General features: G+C 39.4%; 1 protein-coding gene across 1 annotated transcript in view; it reads right to left on the bottom strand.

The window, feature by feature from the left end:
- The window catches only part of PTPRO (protein tyrosine phosphatase receptor type O), a 241,860-nt gene extending 225,552 nt beyond the window's left edge, over positions 1 to 16,308 (bottom strand). Inside the window, exon 1 of the mRNA XM_064591529.1 lies at positions 16,038 to 16,308. Coding sequence (XP_064447599.1) covers positions 16,038 to 16,112 — 75 coding nt within the window. The 5' untranslated portion in view covers positions 16,113 to 16,308. The remainder of the gene's footprint in view (positions 1 to 16,037) is intronic.
- Positions 16,309 to 17,872: the final 1,564 nt, after the last annotated feature.

Consider the following 17,872-nt stretch of genomic DNA (forward strand, 5'->3'; position numbering starts at 1 on the left):
ACATCACAGTTCACTTAACCGTGCACTTATTGAAAGCCATTTTGGTTATTTTCAGTGTTTGGCTAGTACAAACAAAGCTGCTATAAACGTTCCTGCACACACTTTATGTTTTGATGAAGATAATTATAGTTCCTTGGATATGGCTAATTCAACTTTTTCGGGTCAACAATTGGATTTTCAGAGATGGTTAAGATGGGCGAGGAGCTAGTGAGTACATTCTGCATCAAACATTTTTGTTCAGATATTCAGGAAGGAGTAACCATCTGTACTGGTTCTCCCAGAACAGGACGACCTATGTCTGCTACCCTGGTGTAATGATCCCTTCACTCTCGGAAGTGCCCTACTTAGTATGATACATTATACAATCCCTCTGATTCAGATGACTTAAAGACTCCAAGCATTGCTATTATGCCTGCTTGGCTATGGTGGAATTGCACTGTAGGAGATAGCTGTTTTGTAATCTTTCTGAGCACAGGTGGAGTGACTCTCTGGAGTCCGAGAAATGGGATAGTCTCCCAAAGAAAGATAGTCTAGCTAAAGTCTCTACTGTTCCTCCCTCCTTTTCAATCCAAAAATGTCACTCATATGTGGAATTTAAGAAACAAAACAAACAGGGACACCTGGGTGGCTCAGTGGCTTAAGCGTCTGCCTTCAGCTCAGGTCATGGTCCCAGGGTCCTGGGATCAAGTCCCACATCGGGCTCCCTGCTCTGTCTGCTTCTCCCTCTCCCTCTGCCTCTCCCCTCTGCTAGTGCTCTCTCTCTCTCTCAAATAAATAAATAAAGTCTCAAAAAACATTTAAAAAAGAAGAAACGAAACAAGCAAAGGGAAAAAAAATAAGAGAGAGAATTGTTGGGGGAGATGAACCATGAGAGACGATGGACTCTGAAAAACAAACTGAGGGTTCTAGAGGGGAGGGGGATGGGGGAATGGGTTAGCTTGGTGATGCGTATTAAAGAGGGCATGTATTGAATGGAGCCCTGGGTGATATACACAAACAATGAATCATGGAACACTACATCAAAAACTAATGATGTAATGTATGGTGATTAACATAACATAATAAAATAAAATTTAAAAAATAAATTCACTAGGTACTAATACTCTTTAAGGGATGGTTTTTTTAAATTGTTTAACAAAGAGTGAAGTTGAAGGTTATTAGGAAAGGAAGGTAAAGTCCTTTCTTTAAAAAAATATGTGTTTGCTGTGTTTGTCCACTTTTAAATCTACTCACTCAAACCCTTTCTCCTGTTCATTCCCATAATTCCCTCAAATGAACAAAAAATATATAAAAAAAAGTTTGAAAAATATCAAATAAAGTTAGATGATTTTATGTGAAAAATAAATGTTGGAAGGAGACAAAAATAAAACAAAACAAAACAAAAAATAAGAGAGAGAGAGAGAGAGAGCAAGAATCGGACTCTTAACTATAGAGAACAAACTGATGGTTACCAGAGGGGTGGGGATGGGGGTGAAATAGATGAAGGGGATTAAGGAGGGCACTTGTGATGAGTGCAGGGTGATGTATGGAAGTGTGGAATCACTATATTGTACACCTGAAACTGATGCTGCAGTGTATGTCAACTGGAATTTAAATAAAAACTTAAAGTAAAAGAAACTACACTGTTAAAAATAACAACAACAACAACAACAACAACAACGGGTCTTCTTGTGAGTCAGTTTTATGGTTGGGGACAGTTTCCAAACTCATGTCTTAGCTCTGTGCGTCTTAGCTCCTGTCATAGCTCCACGACTGAGAGGAGAGGACTCTTCCCCACCATTGCCAGATCGAAAATACTTGCAGGGATAGCTTCTGATAGGTTTGGCTTAGGTCAATGCCAATCCCAAAGATGATGATCAGTGAGGCACAATCCCCAAATGGGCTTATCTTAGGTCACGTGTTCACCCTCTTGACTGATCACTCTGTCCAGGGCATTGAGGCCCAGTAGGAAGATGGTATCACCTTTCAGAACACGTGAATCAGAAAGAGGTTTCCTCTAAGGAGGGTAGATGGTGAGGAAGGTGGCAGACTTGGCCACGGAAGGACTTGGTGATCTGGGCAGCCACTGTAATTTGTGTCTGCTGTGAAAAGATCAGAAATTCTACGTCTTTTTGACTAGAAAGCCTATATTCTTAAATTTTTTATGCGTGGTATTTAGCTATGGAGAAATGGGTAATAAATATAGCATCTGAAGTTTTTCTATGTGATTAATTCTTTTTTTTAAGATTTATTTATTTATTTGTGAGAGAGCATGGGGGTAGGGGCAGAGGGAGAGGATGAGAGAGAATCTCAAGCAGACTCCATGCTGAGCATGGAGCCCCATGCCAGGCTCAATCTCAAGACCCCGAGATCACGACCTGAGCTGAAACCAAGAGTCAAGACACTTAATGGACTGCACCACCCAGGCACGCCTCTATGTGATTAATTCCTAAGTAGTCACACTAGTGAAAGACATACATATAAGTGATGATCCCCAACACTTTGTGGTCATAATCGACATGTATAATCATCTACACCCTTGACTGATGCAAATACAATCGGGAGTTGAATACAATTCACCCAAAGACGTCTGGCCTAACGTCCTAAATTGCGGAGGACTGAACACGCTTGAAAAAAATTATCATAATACATTTCAGTGAAAAGAGTATGCTAAAATAGTAGGATAATTTGATACTTTTTTTTTTTTTACAGACTCAGATACACAGACATGGGAAAAAAATTGGAATGATACATTCCCAGATGGTGGTTATTTTGGAATAGAATGTGTCGGAATGACTGCTTTCCTCTTTTTCTGCCTGTTGCATTTGACACAGTTTCCTCGGTGTACATGTATTAGTTTTAGAATTCTTAATCCATTCTTATAAAATTCTTGTGTATGGCGATGCACACCTGATTCAGACTTACTTAGAGATTTCAAATTAAGAACTCCCTTCTTTAGAGCCTCCAGAAGCCACGGAGTAAAAGGCTAATTGAAGGCCTCGGCACAGCAACAAGAATCTCAATAGAAAGATTCTCATTAGGTTCCCAATTAGCCGTCAAAAAAATAAAGAAAGAAGAAGATGGTGCATCAGTCAGATGAAAAGGGACTTGAAGATATAGCTGTCTTTTGTTAGTTGCAAAAATGCAAAAAAATGAATCCAAGGAAGCAATGTGGAGCACCTCTAAAGAACGCTGATTTTTAGCAGATTTCACAGTTTCAGCTAATTAAAAAGAAGCAACCGATAAGCTGTTTTTAGGATTAAGTCCATAATACTTCATTATAAGCCCTTGCAATCATTTTAACACAGTTTTGACAACACCAGAATTTCCATATTACAAATTCCAAGTACCTAACCATTTTGAGTGAGGCCCATCGTCATTTCCGAGAGCCTAATTAAAAAGTATAAATTAGCGAGGGGAGACTGTAGAGGAATTTCTCAGTGATGATGAAAACAATGAACCTGGCCCCATTCCATAACTATATCTATATGTAAATAACTCTATTGTACTGATACATTTCATATGTATGTAAAGGATTTTTCTATAATCCTTTAAGGGAGGACCACATGACTCACTGTTTAATAATACATTATAGACAATATACAATTCCCTTGGCTTTTTATTATTCACCTTATTAATCAACTTCTTCAGAAAGTTAAGAAGCCTCTTTTTCTTCCTAGATAAAATCTAGGAAATTTAAGTACATCAAGTAATAAGCCATTTCTTATGGTAATGGTGTTGGCACTTACTATAAGTATGATGCTTTTACTTTGTGGTATTTGGCAAGAATACTCCCGTTTTATGACTACACTTTAGCTTCAACACAATGTCAAAGTAAATAGAAACGCCACAGCAATATCACTAGGATGTCTATTTTATGGGCTACCAACTTGACTTAAGTAAGAAATTCCTGATTTATCTAAGGGAAAGGATGATGTAGTCTAATTAGTCTAATTCTGATGCAGCTACTCAGAGAGAGAAAGAGACTCCTTTGAGTTCTTGAAGATTTCCAGAAACCTTGGTTTGATATTTAAAAAGAAGCAGATTATTATACTTAAGGAAAATAATTGATTAATCACAGAATTGTGATTAATGCCTGTGTATGTGATATATCAATATCTGATCACAATTTACTTTTATTTTCAGTTATTGAGGATATTAATTAATTGACAAACAAAACCAAAATTAAAGTAATAGAAAAAAATTACAACTAACCCAAACTTCCACACTTTACCAGCATAGTAGTAGACTACAGATATAGATTGGTGTGTTATAAGCTGATGTAATACCTTTCAATTCTCTAGTGAAATACTGATTTACATAAGTAAGAGCATTTGTTTTAATCATACTTTTGTATTTTTGTCATTTGAAAATCTTGACAATCCAGGTTTTTGGTATATATATATATATACTAACATTTTAATGAATGCAACACTAATTTAATTAATCAGCCCATTTAACTGTCCATATTTGGACAGTGAAATATTTATTTATTTTTATTAAAGATTTTATTTATTTCTTTGAAAGAGAGAGTGCAGGAGCACAAGTGGGGGGAGGGGGAGAGGGAGAGGGAGAAGCAGACTCCCAGCTGAGTGTGAGGCCAAGGAGTGGGGAGGTGCTCAATCTCACCATCCTGAGATCATGACCTGAGCTTAAGTCAGATGTTTAACCAACTGAGCCACCCAGGTGCCCCCACATAATGAAATATTTATTATCTAATACTTCAACTGAGTATGAAAATTACCATTCATTTCTGTATAAAATTATCTGTTGGGACCTTATACAGAAAAGGACATCCATTTTCTAAAATCCATTAAAAGAATTTTTGAAGTACTCATATGCATTTAAAAATATCATTTTTAGGAGTAAAGAAAATATAAGTTCTAAGTATTATAGGAAAGCAATAATTTATCATCTAGCTTCAGTTAGTTATGTGAGTTTCTAAAAATGAGTTTAGAGGTCGAGAGCCAATCTGAGTACATCAACATGCATGGTGAGAGAAAAATGAGGAAACACATTGCTTATAAAATTCTTTTCATTTTGATATTTTCAAATTGTAAAACCAAGAGAGCAGACCTTCAGATTTTAAGAACTCAGAAGCCACTTTGTTTCAGAAGTTAAAGTGTATTATACACATAGTGAATAAGATAGAGAATAAGTGATCAAAAAATCCGAGGTTTTACTTTATGACAGATGAGAATTCATCACACAAGAGAACCCATCTGTTGCTTGGCCACACACATCTTTTGTCCTTTATAGTTTATTCTGACCTAATAAAATAGCAAGAAAAAAATATGTGAGGAACCTTATCTTGGTGTCTAAAAGAGTTCATTTTCACTTATAATAAAGCCTTTGCTTCCTCCACAAGATCAACAAAACAACGTTTCCAGACCATTTTTCATTCCGATTCCCTTCCCTCCCAAGCCCCACTCAGCACCACCTGCCTGACAGACCCTCCCTCTTACTTCATCTCGCTGTGCAGCAACAACCTTCCCTGCCCTGGTATGCTTGCATCCTACTCTTGCTCTTGAGTCTGTCCCATAACTTCTACTTGACCTTTCTCACCCCATTTACTCATTCAACACTCATTCATTTTTTCAACAAGTATTTACTGCACATCTACCGTGGTCCAGGTGCTCTTCTAGTAGCTGGGGATAGAGCATGAACACAATGGATCAAGTCCTTGCTGTGTTATGGAAACTACAAGCCTTCCAGTGGAGGAGCAAGTCATTATAAAGACCTAGTACAATATCACATGGTGAGTGATACATTCTCTGAAGAAAATAAACCTGGGTAAAAGTGGTAAAATTTTAGGGATACTTTTTTTTTTTAAGTAGGCCCCACACCAAGCATGGAGCCCAACACAGGGCTTGAACTCATGACCCTGAGATCAAGACCTGAGCTGAGATCAAGAGTCTGGTGCTTAGCCAACTGAGCCACCCAGAGGCCCCTGATTGGAGGGTTCTAGATTGGTTGTTCATGAAAGACATGTTGAGGGAATATCCTTTGAACAGAGATTGGAATAAAATAAAATAAAAATCTGCATTTATAAAATGCTTGTTATGTACCATGCATTTTTCTCATGCTAGCACTCTCAAAACCTTATCATGCATGGTTCCTCATGGGATCCTACTGGGAAGAATGAGAGCTGCCTTCCACCCAACTGGCTATCGTGGCCACGAAAGAGAAGAGAGGGTAACAGGCAGAAAATGTGGACTGGGATAGACTGCTTAAAGTGGTATGATGGACAGCTGAGGGCGGGACAGAGGGATGACAAACTTCTCACATTTTATCTTTATCACCTCCCAGGTCTGTTGGCAAGCAGTTACTCAGAACATGCAAGAAAGCAGGAACAGTCACGACATAGTGCTCGACTAACGTGACATGAGACAGGAGTCATGTGTGAAAGTTACAACCAGAAAGAGCTCATCTCCAAGCCAAACCAACTAAACAATGAAACGGATGTCCAGAAGCGCAACAGCCGCTTCTCAGCTGATGGTTCCACCATTTATAACCAATTGGCAGTAATAGTAAAGACAATACTGAACGAAACATTGTTCTCTCAAGTTACATATTAAGATAATTACACTGGACAATAAGGTTAAAATGAATTTTCCATTTTGTAATAGCCCAAAGCCAAAGAACCCTTTTGTATACACAGTTACCAAAGCTAGAGTTAGCATAATCCATAAAATGAGAATATGTACATTTTTTTCTTCTGACAGAGTTTCTTAAACATCAGTCCCTGATAAGAAAGTTGGGAATGGTTGCTTTCCTTCATGCAAATTCTTCTGATTCGGAGATTTAAATTATAACTGCTCTTGCTGCTGCGTTTTTCTTATCCTTAAGGTTACATTCCTCATTTAAAAAAAGAGTGATAAAGGAAAAAAAGGAAGTGTCTAGTGTACAAGCATAGATACTGTTTCTTAGAGCATAATCACTATTCCCATGAATTATTTTTAGAAAATGAATTCTACAATCAAACTTGGGAAATGCTAGATCTTCCTTCTGGAAAACACAATGCATATTAACATAATGGGGGTTCTGAGAGGTCCCGGTACAAAAAAATAATAATCAATGAATGAATAGTAGTTTAAACAAAATTAAATAGATTATTTCCCAAATTCATGTTACCACAGAAGTGTTTATGCAAGTCTTTCATGTTCCATGAAATATAGTTTGGAAGATGCTGCTCTAGACACATTTTTATTGTTCTACCTCTTTGACTTTGCTTTAGCTATTTTTACCATCCTATTGCTTGCCTTCGTTTTTAATTTTTCTACATAAAACTTATTGAGTGCTTATTGTATTCTAGGCACGGTTTAAAGTCCTTCATGGTCATTATCTCATTCATTCCTGCCTGACAATTATCCTCTGAGATAAATACAACAGATTGCCAAAGGGGCCCCCCACACAAGTGAAACAACTTTCTCCACATCCTGCTTGTTGGTAAGATTGAAATCCAGTCTCTCTGACCTGAAGCCTATGCTCTTGACAAATCAGTGGCCAGTTCTCTAGTCCTCAGCTCCTCCCAAGCTCCACAGAGACCAAGAGCCTACCGATTTTCCTGCCCAAAGATATTTTCCAGATCTTAGCTTATAGGATCTTTCTGTCACATTTGATGCTGTTAGCCAATCCTTCCCACTTGTAATTTCCTAGACCCAGGATTTTCTTTTTTTTTTTTTTTTAAAGATTTTATTTATTTATTTGACAGAGAGAGATAGCGAGAGCAGGAACACAAGCAGGGGGAATGGGAGAGGGAGAAGCAGGCTTCCCGCGGAGCAGGGAGCCCGATGCGGGGCTCGATCCCAGGACCCTGGGATCATGACCTGAGTTGAAGGCAGATGCTTAATGACTGAGCCACCCAGGCGCCCCAGACCCGGGATTTTCTTGATTCTGCTTTCCTCTTGTACCTCTCTGGCTGTTTCTTCTTCATCTTCTTAGGTTCCTTATTAAATGTTAGTTCTCCTCAAGGCCCATCGTGGCCCACTGCCCTTCTCTATCTTGCTCTCTGCTGAGACACCCCCATTCACATCTCCAGACCTGCCATCTCTTCTGGACGTCAGACTCATATCTAATAAGTACTTGTGTGTTTTGTTTTGTTTTGTTTTGTTTGGCACTTCAAATTCAAGAGGTTTTCTGCTAAATTCATCATGTCCTATTATCAGTCAAGGTCCCAGTAGGACACTCAAGGGGAAATCATAGATAGTTTAATCAAGGGACTGTTACTAAAGCTGTGGAGCAGGAATAATAGTACTAAGCATGATGGCGAAGGGGGTAAGCTGAGCTGGAGGAGAATGGACACTGTCCAGGACACATTGTTAAAACTGCAACATGTCAGACAAAGGTGTCAAGTTATTTAGAAATTAGCATGAAAATTACCTTCTCCCCAGCTCCCCACATCTAGCCAGTCTTGTCAATTTCACTATTTTTTTAACATTGTTTCTCTTATTTTAGTGTCCTTTCCCAACACCCTAGGATCAACATTTGTCATCTCTTAATCGGACCATTATAATCACCTCTTAGCTGAACTGCTTCCAGGCCTGCTCTACCTTCAGGTTAACTTTTCTTACAGCCAAAAGCTCTCTCTGAAATGCAAATCTTACTCTGCTGAGAGTTGGCTAACACTTCAATGATCCTCTTCACCTAGAAAATAAAGATCCTACTTTTGGGCACAGCATATAGGAGTCTCCCTGATCTGGCATCTACCACTCCCTTTCCTTTTGTACACACTTGTATTTTCCTAAACACTGCCCTGCTTTTCACAACATTGGGCCTTTGTTCATGCAGTTTTCTCTTTGTGTCCATATTTCTTAACCTAACTCAGGCTAAGCTCAGGTCATCTTTTAAGAAATCATCTCCCAGACCATGAGATATAGTCTCTCCTCTAACATATTACCATGGTTTCCTCTATTAAACAAACAAACAAAACCTCACTACATTTTAATGACTTCTTCTATGTCTATTTTCCCACTGTGTCTTTGTGAGGATTCAACTGACTGTTACCCATTCCTATACCTACAACATCTAGTACAATTCCTGGCACACAATAGATATTCAATTGATGTTTGATTAACTGAATGGAATTGGACAGCAAATCATTATCCTGGAATCTGAAAGACAGACGCCGTATTGAAGAAGAAAAGTAACTCTCAATGTGACCATTCTGGCCTTGGGGAAAGACTGGTCAGCCAAAAAGGTTTATAGGATGCTCTTTCAAGGAATTTAAATGATAGGGAGAGATTAACCAGAAGGTAAAGCCAGGATCACAAGGTAGTAATGCTAGAGTTAAAATAGAATTCTGACTCGGAAAGTAAGGTAGAAGACATTAAAAACCAGACCTCAGATCAGACCAAATATGCAAAGGGCACTACAGATTCTTTTCTTATCCAACATCTGGTTTTTACATGCCAATCACAAGCTCCTGTGGGAGGAACCAAGAGGGAATCACAATCTAAATCAGCACACAGGGCTATAGATAGTCTCTGATATGGGTTAAGGGCAAAAGGAACAAGGGACAGAAATTTCTCTGCATTTCACTTAGTCAATTGGAGGGCCATGATGAAGGAACAGGATTAAGGGCCTATTAGACCCATGATAATTTCTCACACATAAATAATCTACTATAAAAAGAAGGCAGGCAGAAGAGAAAAAAACAAAACAAAGTCTCAGCTATCTGAAAAACAGTTAAATAAGATGATACAGAAAAAGGGAAACATTCATCATTTAAATCACATATACGTTAGTATTGCAAAATACAATTCTGATTTTGGACCCCCGCACTGTAGAGAAATTCTTTTTATTTGCTGGTAAGGGTACAAAAATTACCAGATTCATTTCGTTTAATTCACTTTATGACAGGAACAGTTTTGTTAGAAAAATGAGTTGCATAGCATTCCTATTCAGGAAGAGTGGGAAACAAAATAAAGGAAGAGTATTCAATAATGAAACATTTATTTGCATATAAATAGAAGGATTGCAATACAATTGTTTTCCTCAAACTTTTTTCATTTGAGTCCCTAATTTTCCCTATATTCATTTTCTTACAGAAATTATGCATATTTATAATTTGTAATACAATTCTCAAACTCAGAGTCCTGTTTCCAATTCTGGTTTCCGAAGTATTTTCCCAAGCTTTTATCATTTTCCCCTCTTTCATCTCAATTTCCTGACAAAAAGAAAAGGACAAACCTTTCTTATCACAAAATCACTATAACCTTGTTTCAAATATCCTGTTTGTTTGGTGGTTTTAATATATTCAGAAGTAAAAGGAGTTGGCCTTTTAGGTAACTGGAATGTCTAGGAAAGTAGACATCTTTCATTGGACAATGAAATTCTAAATGAAAGAGTTGAGAATGATTTTCTGACACAGGGATAAGATATGGTCGTACTTATAGAAATAAATTGGAAAGCACCATGTTCAGAGGGGAAAAAAAACAACTAAGGATCGGCACTCTGGAGATCTAGGACAAGCTTGTGAAGGGACAAACTTACTAATTAGGAATAATTAGTGGTTGTAGATTACATGAAAGGCGCTTCATAAGGTTATTTATATATCGTTCTGAATAGCTGGTAGAAAAGGTACGGAACCTATTGGAGCCAACCAGGAGAAAAGAAGATACAAGTCTTTGTATTCTGTCTTTAGCTTCATCCCACCCCATTCACCCTCTTGCTCATTCTACTTGTGCCATATTAACCTTGTTTTGGCTCCTCAAATTAAGGGCATAAGTGCACAAAGAAGGCTCTCGCATATTTATTTAAGCAGAAAGAGCTGATACCAATGGGCCTTTGAGGCCATGATAGAAGAGTTCTTTAGGGGCGCCTGGGTGGCTCAGATGGTTAAGCGTCTGCCTCCAGCTCAGGTCATGATCCCAGGGTCCTGGAATCGAGTCCCGCATCGGGCTCCCGGCTCAGCGGGGAGCCTGCTTCTCCCTCTGACCCTCTCCCCTCTCATGCTGTTTCTCTCGCTTGCTCTCTAAAAAATAAATAAAATCTTTAAAAAAAAAAAAAAAGAAGAGTTCTTTAGGGCTTTGAGTTATGCTCCTGGATTAAACACTACCATAGATAGAACCAAGACTAGGGTATAGAAAAGGCTTCATCTCTCAAGGCAAAGTTATGGCAAAAAGTAGAGGGATTTCTGTTAGAAGCATGCAGAAATCTTTGTCAGTTGTAGTTGGTAGTGGTCACAGAAGAATGATGATATGGAAGAGGAAGCAAGAACGTGACCTACATAGCTGGGTGTTGGCTGAAGTTGCGGGTCACATATAGAGGTAATGAAAGCTATTTCCCCTATTATTTCATTGATGATAGCACATAGCAGCTGAGGTAACACTGGGGAATAAATGAGCAACCAAGAGTGCTACATTTTTGGAAAAAAGCCACATTGGTATTTTGATTTATAATTTTTTTAAAGATTTTATTTATTTATTTGACACAGAGAGAGACAGCGAGAGAGGGAACAGAAGCAGCGGGGGTCGGAGAGGGAGAAGCAGGCTTCCCACTGAGCAGGAAGCCTGATGCGGGGCTCGATCCCAGAACCCTGGGATCATGACCTGAGCCGAAGGCAGACGCTTAACGACTGAGCCACCCAGGCACCCTTGATTTATAATTTTAATAAGTTCTTAATATAGAGAACTGGTAACATTTTATTATTTTTAGTGTAATGATTGCATTGTAATTATAATAATTTAATTCACATAATGATAATTTTCTCATGCTTTCCTTAAAGATGTGCTCACAAGTCAATATTATGGTATTTAACACCTCTCAGTCAGAAACTGTATAATGCCACAAATTTCAATTCTGTTTATGAAGCTTCTACTATTTGCCTAATTCCACATCCTAAGCACAGTGGAAGACAAAAAATTACAATATACTTTCCTTTATTTCAAAAATAAATATATTTGGAGTAATAAAATGAGCATACTAGGTGCTTTCTAGTAAAGCTCATCATTGCAGTGGGGCTATCTATACTTGTGGAAATGCAACAGCACTAGAACTGTGCACCTGAAGGTATTAAATTGGGAAGAAAATGAGAAATAAATATCTGTGGTCATTCCTCTTAACCCTTTATTGTGCCACACTGCTACCAATCACAATGGTCTAAATAACTGCACCCTGTATCCAACACCAAAGGGCCTTTGCAAACCCTCAAGACTTAAGTTGGAATTATATTGATAAAGCTCAGGAGTCAATGTACTTATGAGTTTAAATACCTTTAAGTTGGTTATTTAGATGCCAGAAATAGTGCTACATTTAAAAATAAAATACAACTCTTATGTCATTTTTAATTATTTATCCATATAGATGTGTATTTTCTTATGGACCAAAATAAGGCAGAGGTAAGGTGTGAAGTTTTTATTCTTTAATATAACAACAATCTTTCACACAACAAAGAACAAAGGTAAACACGCATATAGTGGAAGATTATTACCCAATCCCCAGTAGAAGCCCAGCCCAGTGAACATTCTTCAGCTTACTGGGGATGTCATATGTGAAAGGGTTTCTTGAAAAGGTTAGCACTAAAAAAACAAAAGAAGATAAGGTAAAAATAAAAGGTTGGAAACAACATTTATCAAAGGAGTCAGTTGACAGAGGAGTTAATGACAGCAAACTTCATTGAGAGCAGGGTGGGTTAGGCTGCTCCAGAAAGATGAAAAGATTATGGTTCATCGGCCAATATTGTATAATATAAAATGTGAATGAAACCTCCACGTGGAAGTGAAACTTCTTGTGTGTGTGTGTGTGTGTGTGTGAAAGAGAAAAGGGTGGGAGAGAAGGAGAAGGAGAGGCAGAAGGAGGGAGAGACAGGGAAGTGGAGAAAGGCAGACAGACCTTGGAGAGTGGATATTTCTCCTAAATAGTACTATGGCCAACATCATAACACTCATGCTTTATAAAATTAAACATAAACATCTTTTCAGATAATATAATTAAGGCCTCTTTCAAATTTAATGTTCTTTGATTACATATCAGGTAAGAGCAGACCCGGAAGAAAATATAGAGAGGAGGTTAAGGAAAGAAAGAAGGATTCATGCCAAGACTATGAGTTTAAGGAAACATTCCACTTGACTACTAATGAGCACCATTTCAGGGAAGGCAGAATTGAAATTCCTATGATGTCATATTCTACAATTTGCATCTTAGTTGACAAAATACTGATATTGAGTGAACTGATACAGGAAGCAATTTTCAGGAAGAGGTTTAGTAAAGATAGGATAGGTGAGGGAAATTACATTGTTTTCACTGGGAATGCTGGGAAGATACACAAGAGGGAGACTCATCAGATAAATACTCCATTTACATTCATATGTGGGTAGAAGAATTTCAGATTGGTAGGCTCCCAGGATACTTGATAATAGAGTTCCACTTTTGTTGTCTATTTTTATATATGCCATCAATATGGATTATGAAATTTCAAAATTTCATAATCAACATTGTGCTTATGCAGATATTAGCCTCATAATCTACAGTGGATGACTTAGACAATCTGAGATGCTTGATTAAATGTTCCTATCACTTAGCTATGGATAAGGAATGATGCACAAAGGCTTCCACGTCCAGGCACATTTACACTATCTCAATGAAATTGGTTATAGCCAATCATACAGATTCAAATTTTCAGACTTTCCCATCACTTATACCTAGCTGCTAGCTCCTGATTTGTGGAAAAGATAAAACTATAAATCAAGCCTCCCATTTCGGTTTCTCTAACTTTATGGCTTTTAGGAATTTTCACTCTTATACAGAAGATATTTCAAATGGAGTAGTGAAAGCTTTGTTGACATAATGTGAGCCACGGTGATTTTTGGGAGGTTGGATAAATTGTTTCTGACTCAGCACACAGATCTTATCACTGAGATTCAATCAACAATGTGCTATTTAATAATGGAACTGTTTCCAGGTCTACTATACTGACATTTATTCAGGACCTTGAATGCAAATGTATTTCCAAATTAGAAAGAGATTATACGACGTACCAAACTTATCATGTAATATACTACTCCCAAATGTAAATGCCTTATGCTTTGTGCCCAATTTAATGCTTTGAATATTACTTCCCAACTGTAACAAAATAAGATTAATGAAATAGCATATGTGAAATATCTGGAAGACTGACTGGCGCACGGTGAGTATTCAGTAAATATACATATATTTTTTTCCTCTGATATACTTTACATCCTGGTGACACAAACTCTGCACTTACATAAAATAAAGGGTAATGACTTGCTCTACAAAATTAGTTGTCCCATTACAATATTTATTTAAATGACAAGCCTTATCAATGTATTTACTATGTGATGCAGTTAACCATAATTGACACCAATCTGCAAATGTGCAAAAATACACCTATTGTGTGGAACAGGGTGAACCTCTCTTACAGTCACTGAGAATACCATTATGCCAACATTGACTGCATTTTCTCACATCTAAATCAAGTTTTCATTAGAAGTTTCACCACAGTTTTTACATTTTAATTGCAGCACTCTACTCCCACTCTCAAACCCATTATTTGACCATTTCTGAAATTCTCACTCATTATGAAGAATTCAAAAGAAAACCTGCAGTGTGCCAAACGTTGGGTTTGGATCGGATGTCATACATGTAAGTCTTAGCTGTTACTTAGAAAAATGTGTGGTGATGCAATTTCCCACTTTGGATTCATGACAAGTGTTGCATAGACATAATAATTATGACAGAATTTAACAATTAGAAAAATTAATAGAAAATTTAAATAAGTCTAATATAATTATGATGTGTGCTAAAAGAGCAATCTCCTATAATAAAAACACATGACCAAGCTTGTTATTTACCAGATTTTAAATAAAATTATTATTAGCAACTTAAGAAAAATGTAAAAACATATGAAATATAATTTAGAATTTTATTTATTCATTCTGTTGCTCTTTCTCCTTGAAACTATTTTTCCTGTTTTCCATTAAGATAAATAAAAATATGGAATATTTAAAATTGATGCTGTTCCCAATCCATTGGTCCTGTTCCACTACCTCCTTGTCAAGCATTCATAATTAATGGTGCATGTAAGCAAAAAGTGACGCTTTGGTAAGGAAACATTTGCATCCATTAATGTTTCGTCCATTTCTAAGGTAGGTAGTACGGTGGTGCTGAAAGGATAGCTCCCAGTCACCTGTGGACACACTACTTTGCCAGGAAAGGGAGGACTACGACAAAACTAGACACTCTGAAGACACAAGAGGTAGACAATTACCTCACAACTTCACACTACTTTCCAAGCAAACATCTAGCTGAAATTTGTTTTAAAGATTTTATGTGCAGTATAGTTGTCAAACTAGGATTAAAAAAAAAAAAAAAGCAGCCCCTTCCCTTTCATCTTTCTCAAAAATAACAGCCTAAAGCAGCATAATCCAAAGAAAACTCAAAAAAGTTAATTTTATAGATTTTTTTCTGTCATTTAAATTTAGAGGTACCAGCCTTTGTAAATACGTGGGGGAAAGTCTAAAGACTTTGTGAAAAGAATTATCAGGTTGAAGATGAAGACTTGGGGAGAAGAGTCCTCTCCAGGCTCAAGCTGACACTCCTTATTCAAAGAAAACCATGCTCACGACCACCCCGGCAGTCTTTTTGAGGACAGGGAGCTCAGCCCCAGGTGTATAATTCCAGGAGAAAGTAAATTAAGACAAAGCAGCCGTACACACCGTTGGGGAGAGAGCGGTAAGGTTGAGCAGCATTGGGGTGCAGCAGTGACCAGAAGGAAAAGTGACCTCATTTTGCCTGGTGAAACACTAATTAACAAGCCCACCTTTGATGCGGATACCAGCGGTGGTAAAAGAGCACAAAGGGTGAAAGCTGGAGAGAGCAAACTTCCCTGTTCTTCCACCCCATCCCTCAGAACCTCCGGGAACACGCACACGCAAGGACAACAAAGCTTGCACCCAGGCTGCACAGCGGGCGCTTCCAGCCGCCGGGCCATCGCGCCCCGGGGCGCGCCGCTCCCCCGCGGCAAAGCCCGGGCGTCTGAGCGCGGACGCGGGCAGGACCGCCCGGGCGCGAGGCGGAGGGGGGGGACGCTCCCCTACCTTGAGCAGCACAAAGAGCCAGAGCAGAGACAGGAAGCGGCGGCCGCCGCGGGATCTCGTGGGCAGGTGCCCCATCACCGTGCAGAAGGGACCCGGGGGGACCGCGGCGCGTGCGAGTTCCCCCGGCGGCGGCTCACAATGGCGAACTGAGGCTCCCGCCTCAGACCGTGGGCGCCGAGGCTGCTCCCGGGGGGCGCATGCTGCCTTTCCAGTCTCCTTGCGCCGGCTCCCTTTCCTCTTCTGCGCCGGGGGTCCTCCCGGAACGTGCCAGGCGCTGCAGTTCTTTAACAGCTAAGGATGGAGAGGGTGGGGATTGGAGTGGGCGAGGCTCTGCGGCCGCCGCCACCGAGGCTGCCGGTGGAGACGCGGGGTCCGCGTGGTGAGCGAGAGGCGGATGCCCTGCGCCCAGCCCGCCGCGGTCCTCCGGCCGCAGGAGACTCTCACTCTGCGCCGCGGACTCATAAAGTGACAGCAGCCTCCCAGCCCTCCCACCAGGGTCCGCCTGCAGCCTGTTGTCTCTGGACAGCCCCCACTCCAGGCTCCGCCCCGACCCTTTCCACTGTCTCTGGGACTCAGGAGTTGTGCGGGGGATTCACCGACTCTTCTTGAGCAACTTGGGGAACCGGATCCCAGTCTCTTCTCAGTCTTCCTACATCTGCTCTCAGTTGCTGTTATAAAAGTACAGAAACACTTGGAGGGAACTGGCGGTTGTGATTGTAGTGATGGAGTGAGAGGTTCATGCATGTGTGTTTGACGGGTAGGATTCCATTCTCTCCATCCCACTCCTACCCGGAGGAAATAGTACAATTATATACACTTTACATTTGAAATCAGCTCTTACTAATTTCAAGGGCTGTCTTTTGATACCAAAGTCTGTCAGGTTGCCTGAAGCAGAATGTAGAAGTCAAGGAGGGGGGATCACAATATAGTACATATATTTATAAACATACTTTAAAAAATGTGTAATTATTAAAGAAACTGTTGAGCCTTTCCAGAGTGGTTATACTATTTTACATTCTCACCAGCAATGGATGGGGGCGGGGGCGGGGGCGGGGACGAGGTATGTAATTAAAGAAAGGTAATAGTAGGACTCTTTGTGGTGATGAAACAGTTCCCTATCTTGATGGTGGTGGTGGTTACACAAATCTGCCTAGATGATAAAACTGCATAGAAACTCAGGAGGGGTTCACGTGCGCCAGAGCCCACACATACAAATGTCTATAAAACTGGTGAAATTTGGGGGCGCCTGGGTGGCTCAGTCAGTTAAGTGTCTGCCTTCGGCTCAGGTTATGATCCCAGGGTCCCAGAATGCAGCTGCGGAACAGGCTCCTTGCTCAGTGGAGAGCTGCTTCTCCCTCTCCCTCTGCCCCTTCCTCCCACTGATGCTCTCTCTCTCACTCTCACTCTCTATCTCAAAGAAAGAAATAAAATCTTAAAAGAAAAACTGGTAAAATTTGAATAAGGTGTGTGAACTCTACCAATGTCAGTTTTCCAGTTTTGATACATACTATAATTAAATAAACTGCTACCTTTGGAGAAAGCTAGGTGAAGGATAAATAGGACCCTACTGAACTATCTTTTTGTTGAGATATAATTGACATATAGCATTATGTTGGTTTCAGGTGTACAACATAATGATTCAATATTTGTATGTATTGTGAAACGATCACCAAAACAATTCTAGTTAACATCCATCATCACACATAGTTACAACGTTTTTTCTTGTGATGGGAACTAAGATTACTCTTTTAGCAACTTTCAAATATACAATATTAACTACAGTCACTATCCTGTGTATTGCATCCCCTGACTTATTTCCTTTGTAACTGAAAATT

The sequence above is a fragment of the Mirounga angustirostris genome, unplaced genomic scaffold, assembly GCF_029215605.1.
Source record: "Mirounga angustirostris isolate CCGP_5_RB_7025 unplaced genomic scaffold, mMirAng1.0.hap1 SCAF_5, whole genome shotgun sequence".
NCBI classification, from domain to species: Eukaryota; Metazoa; Chordata; class Mammalia; order Carnivora; family Phocidae; genus Mirounga; species Mirounga angustirostris.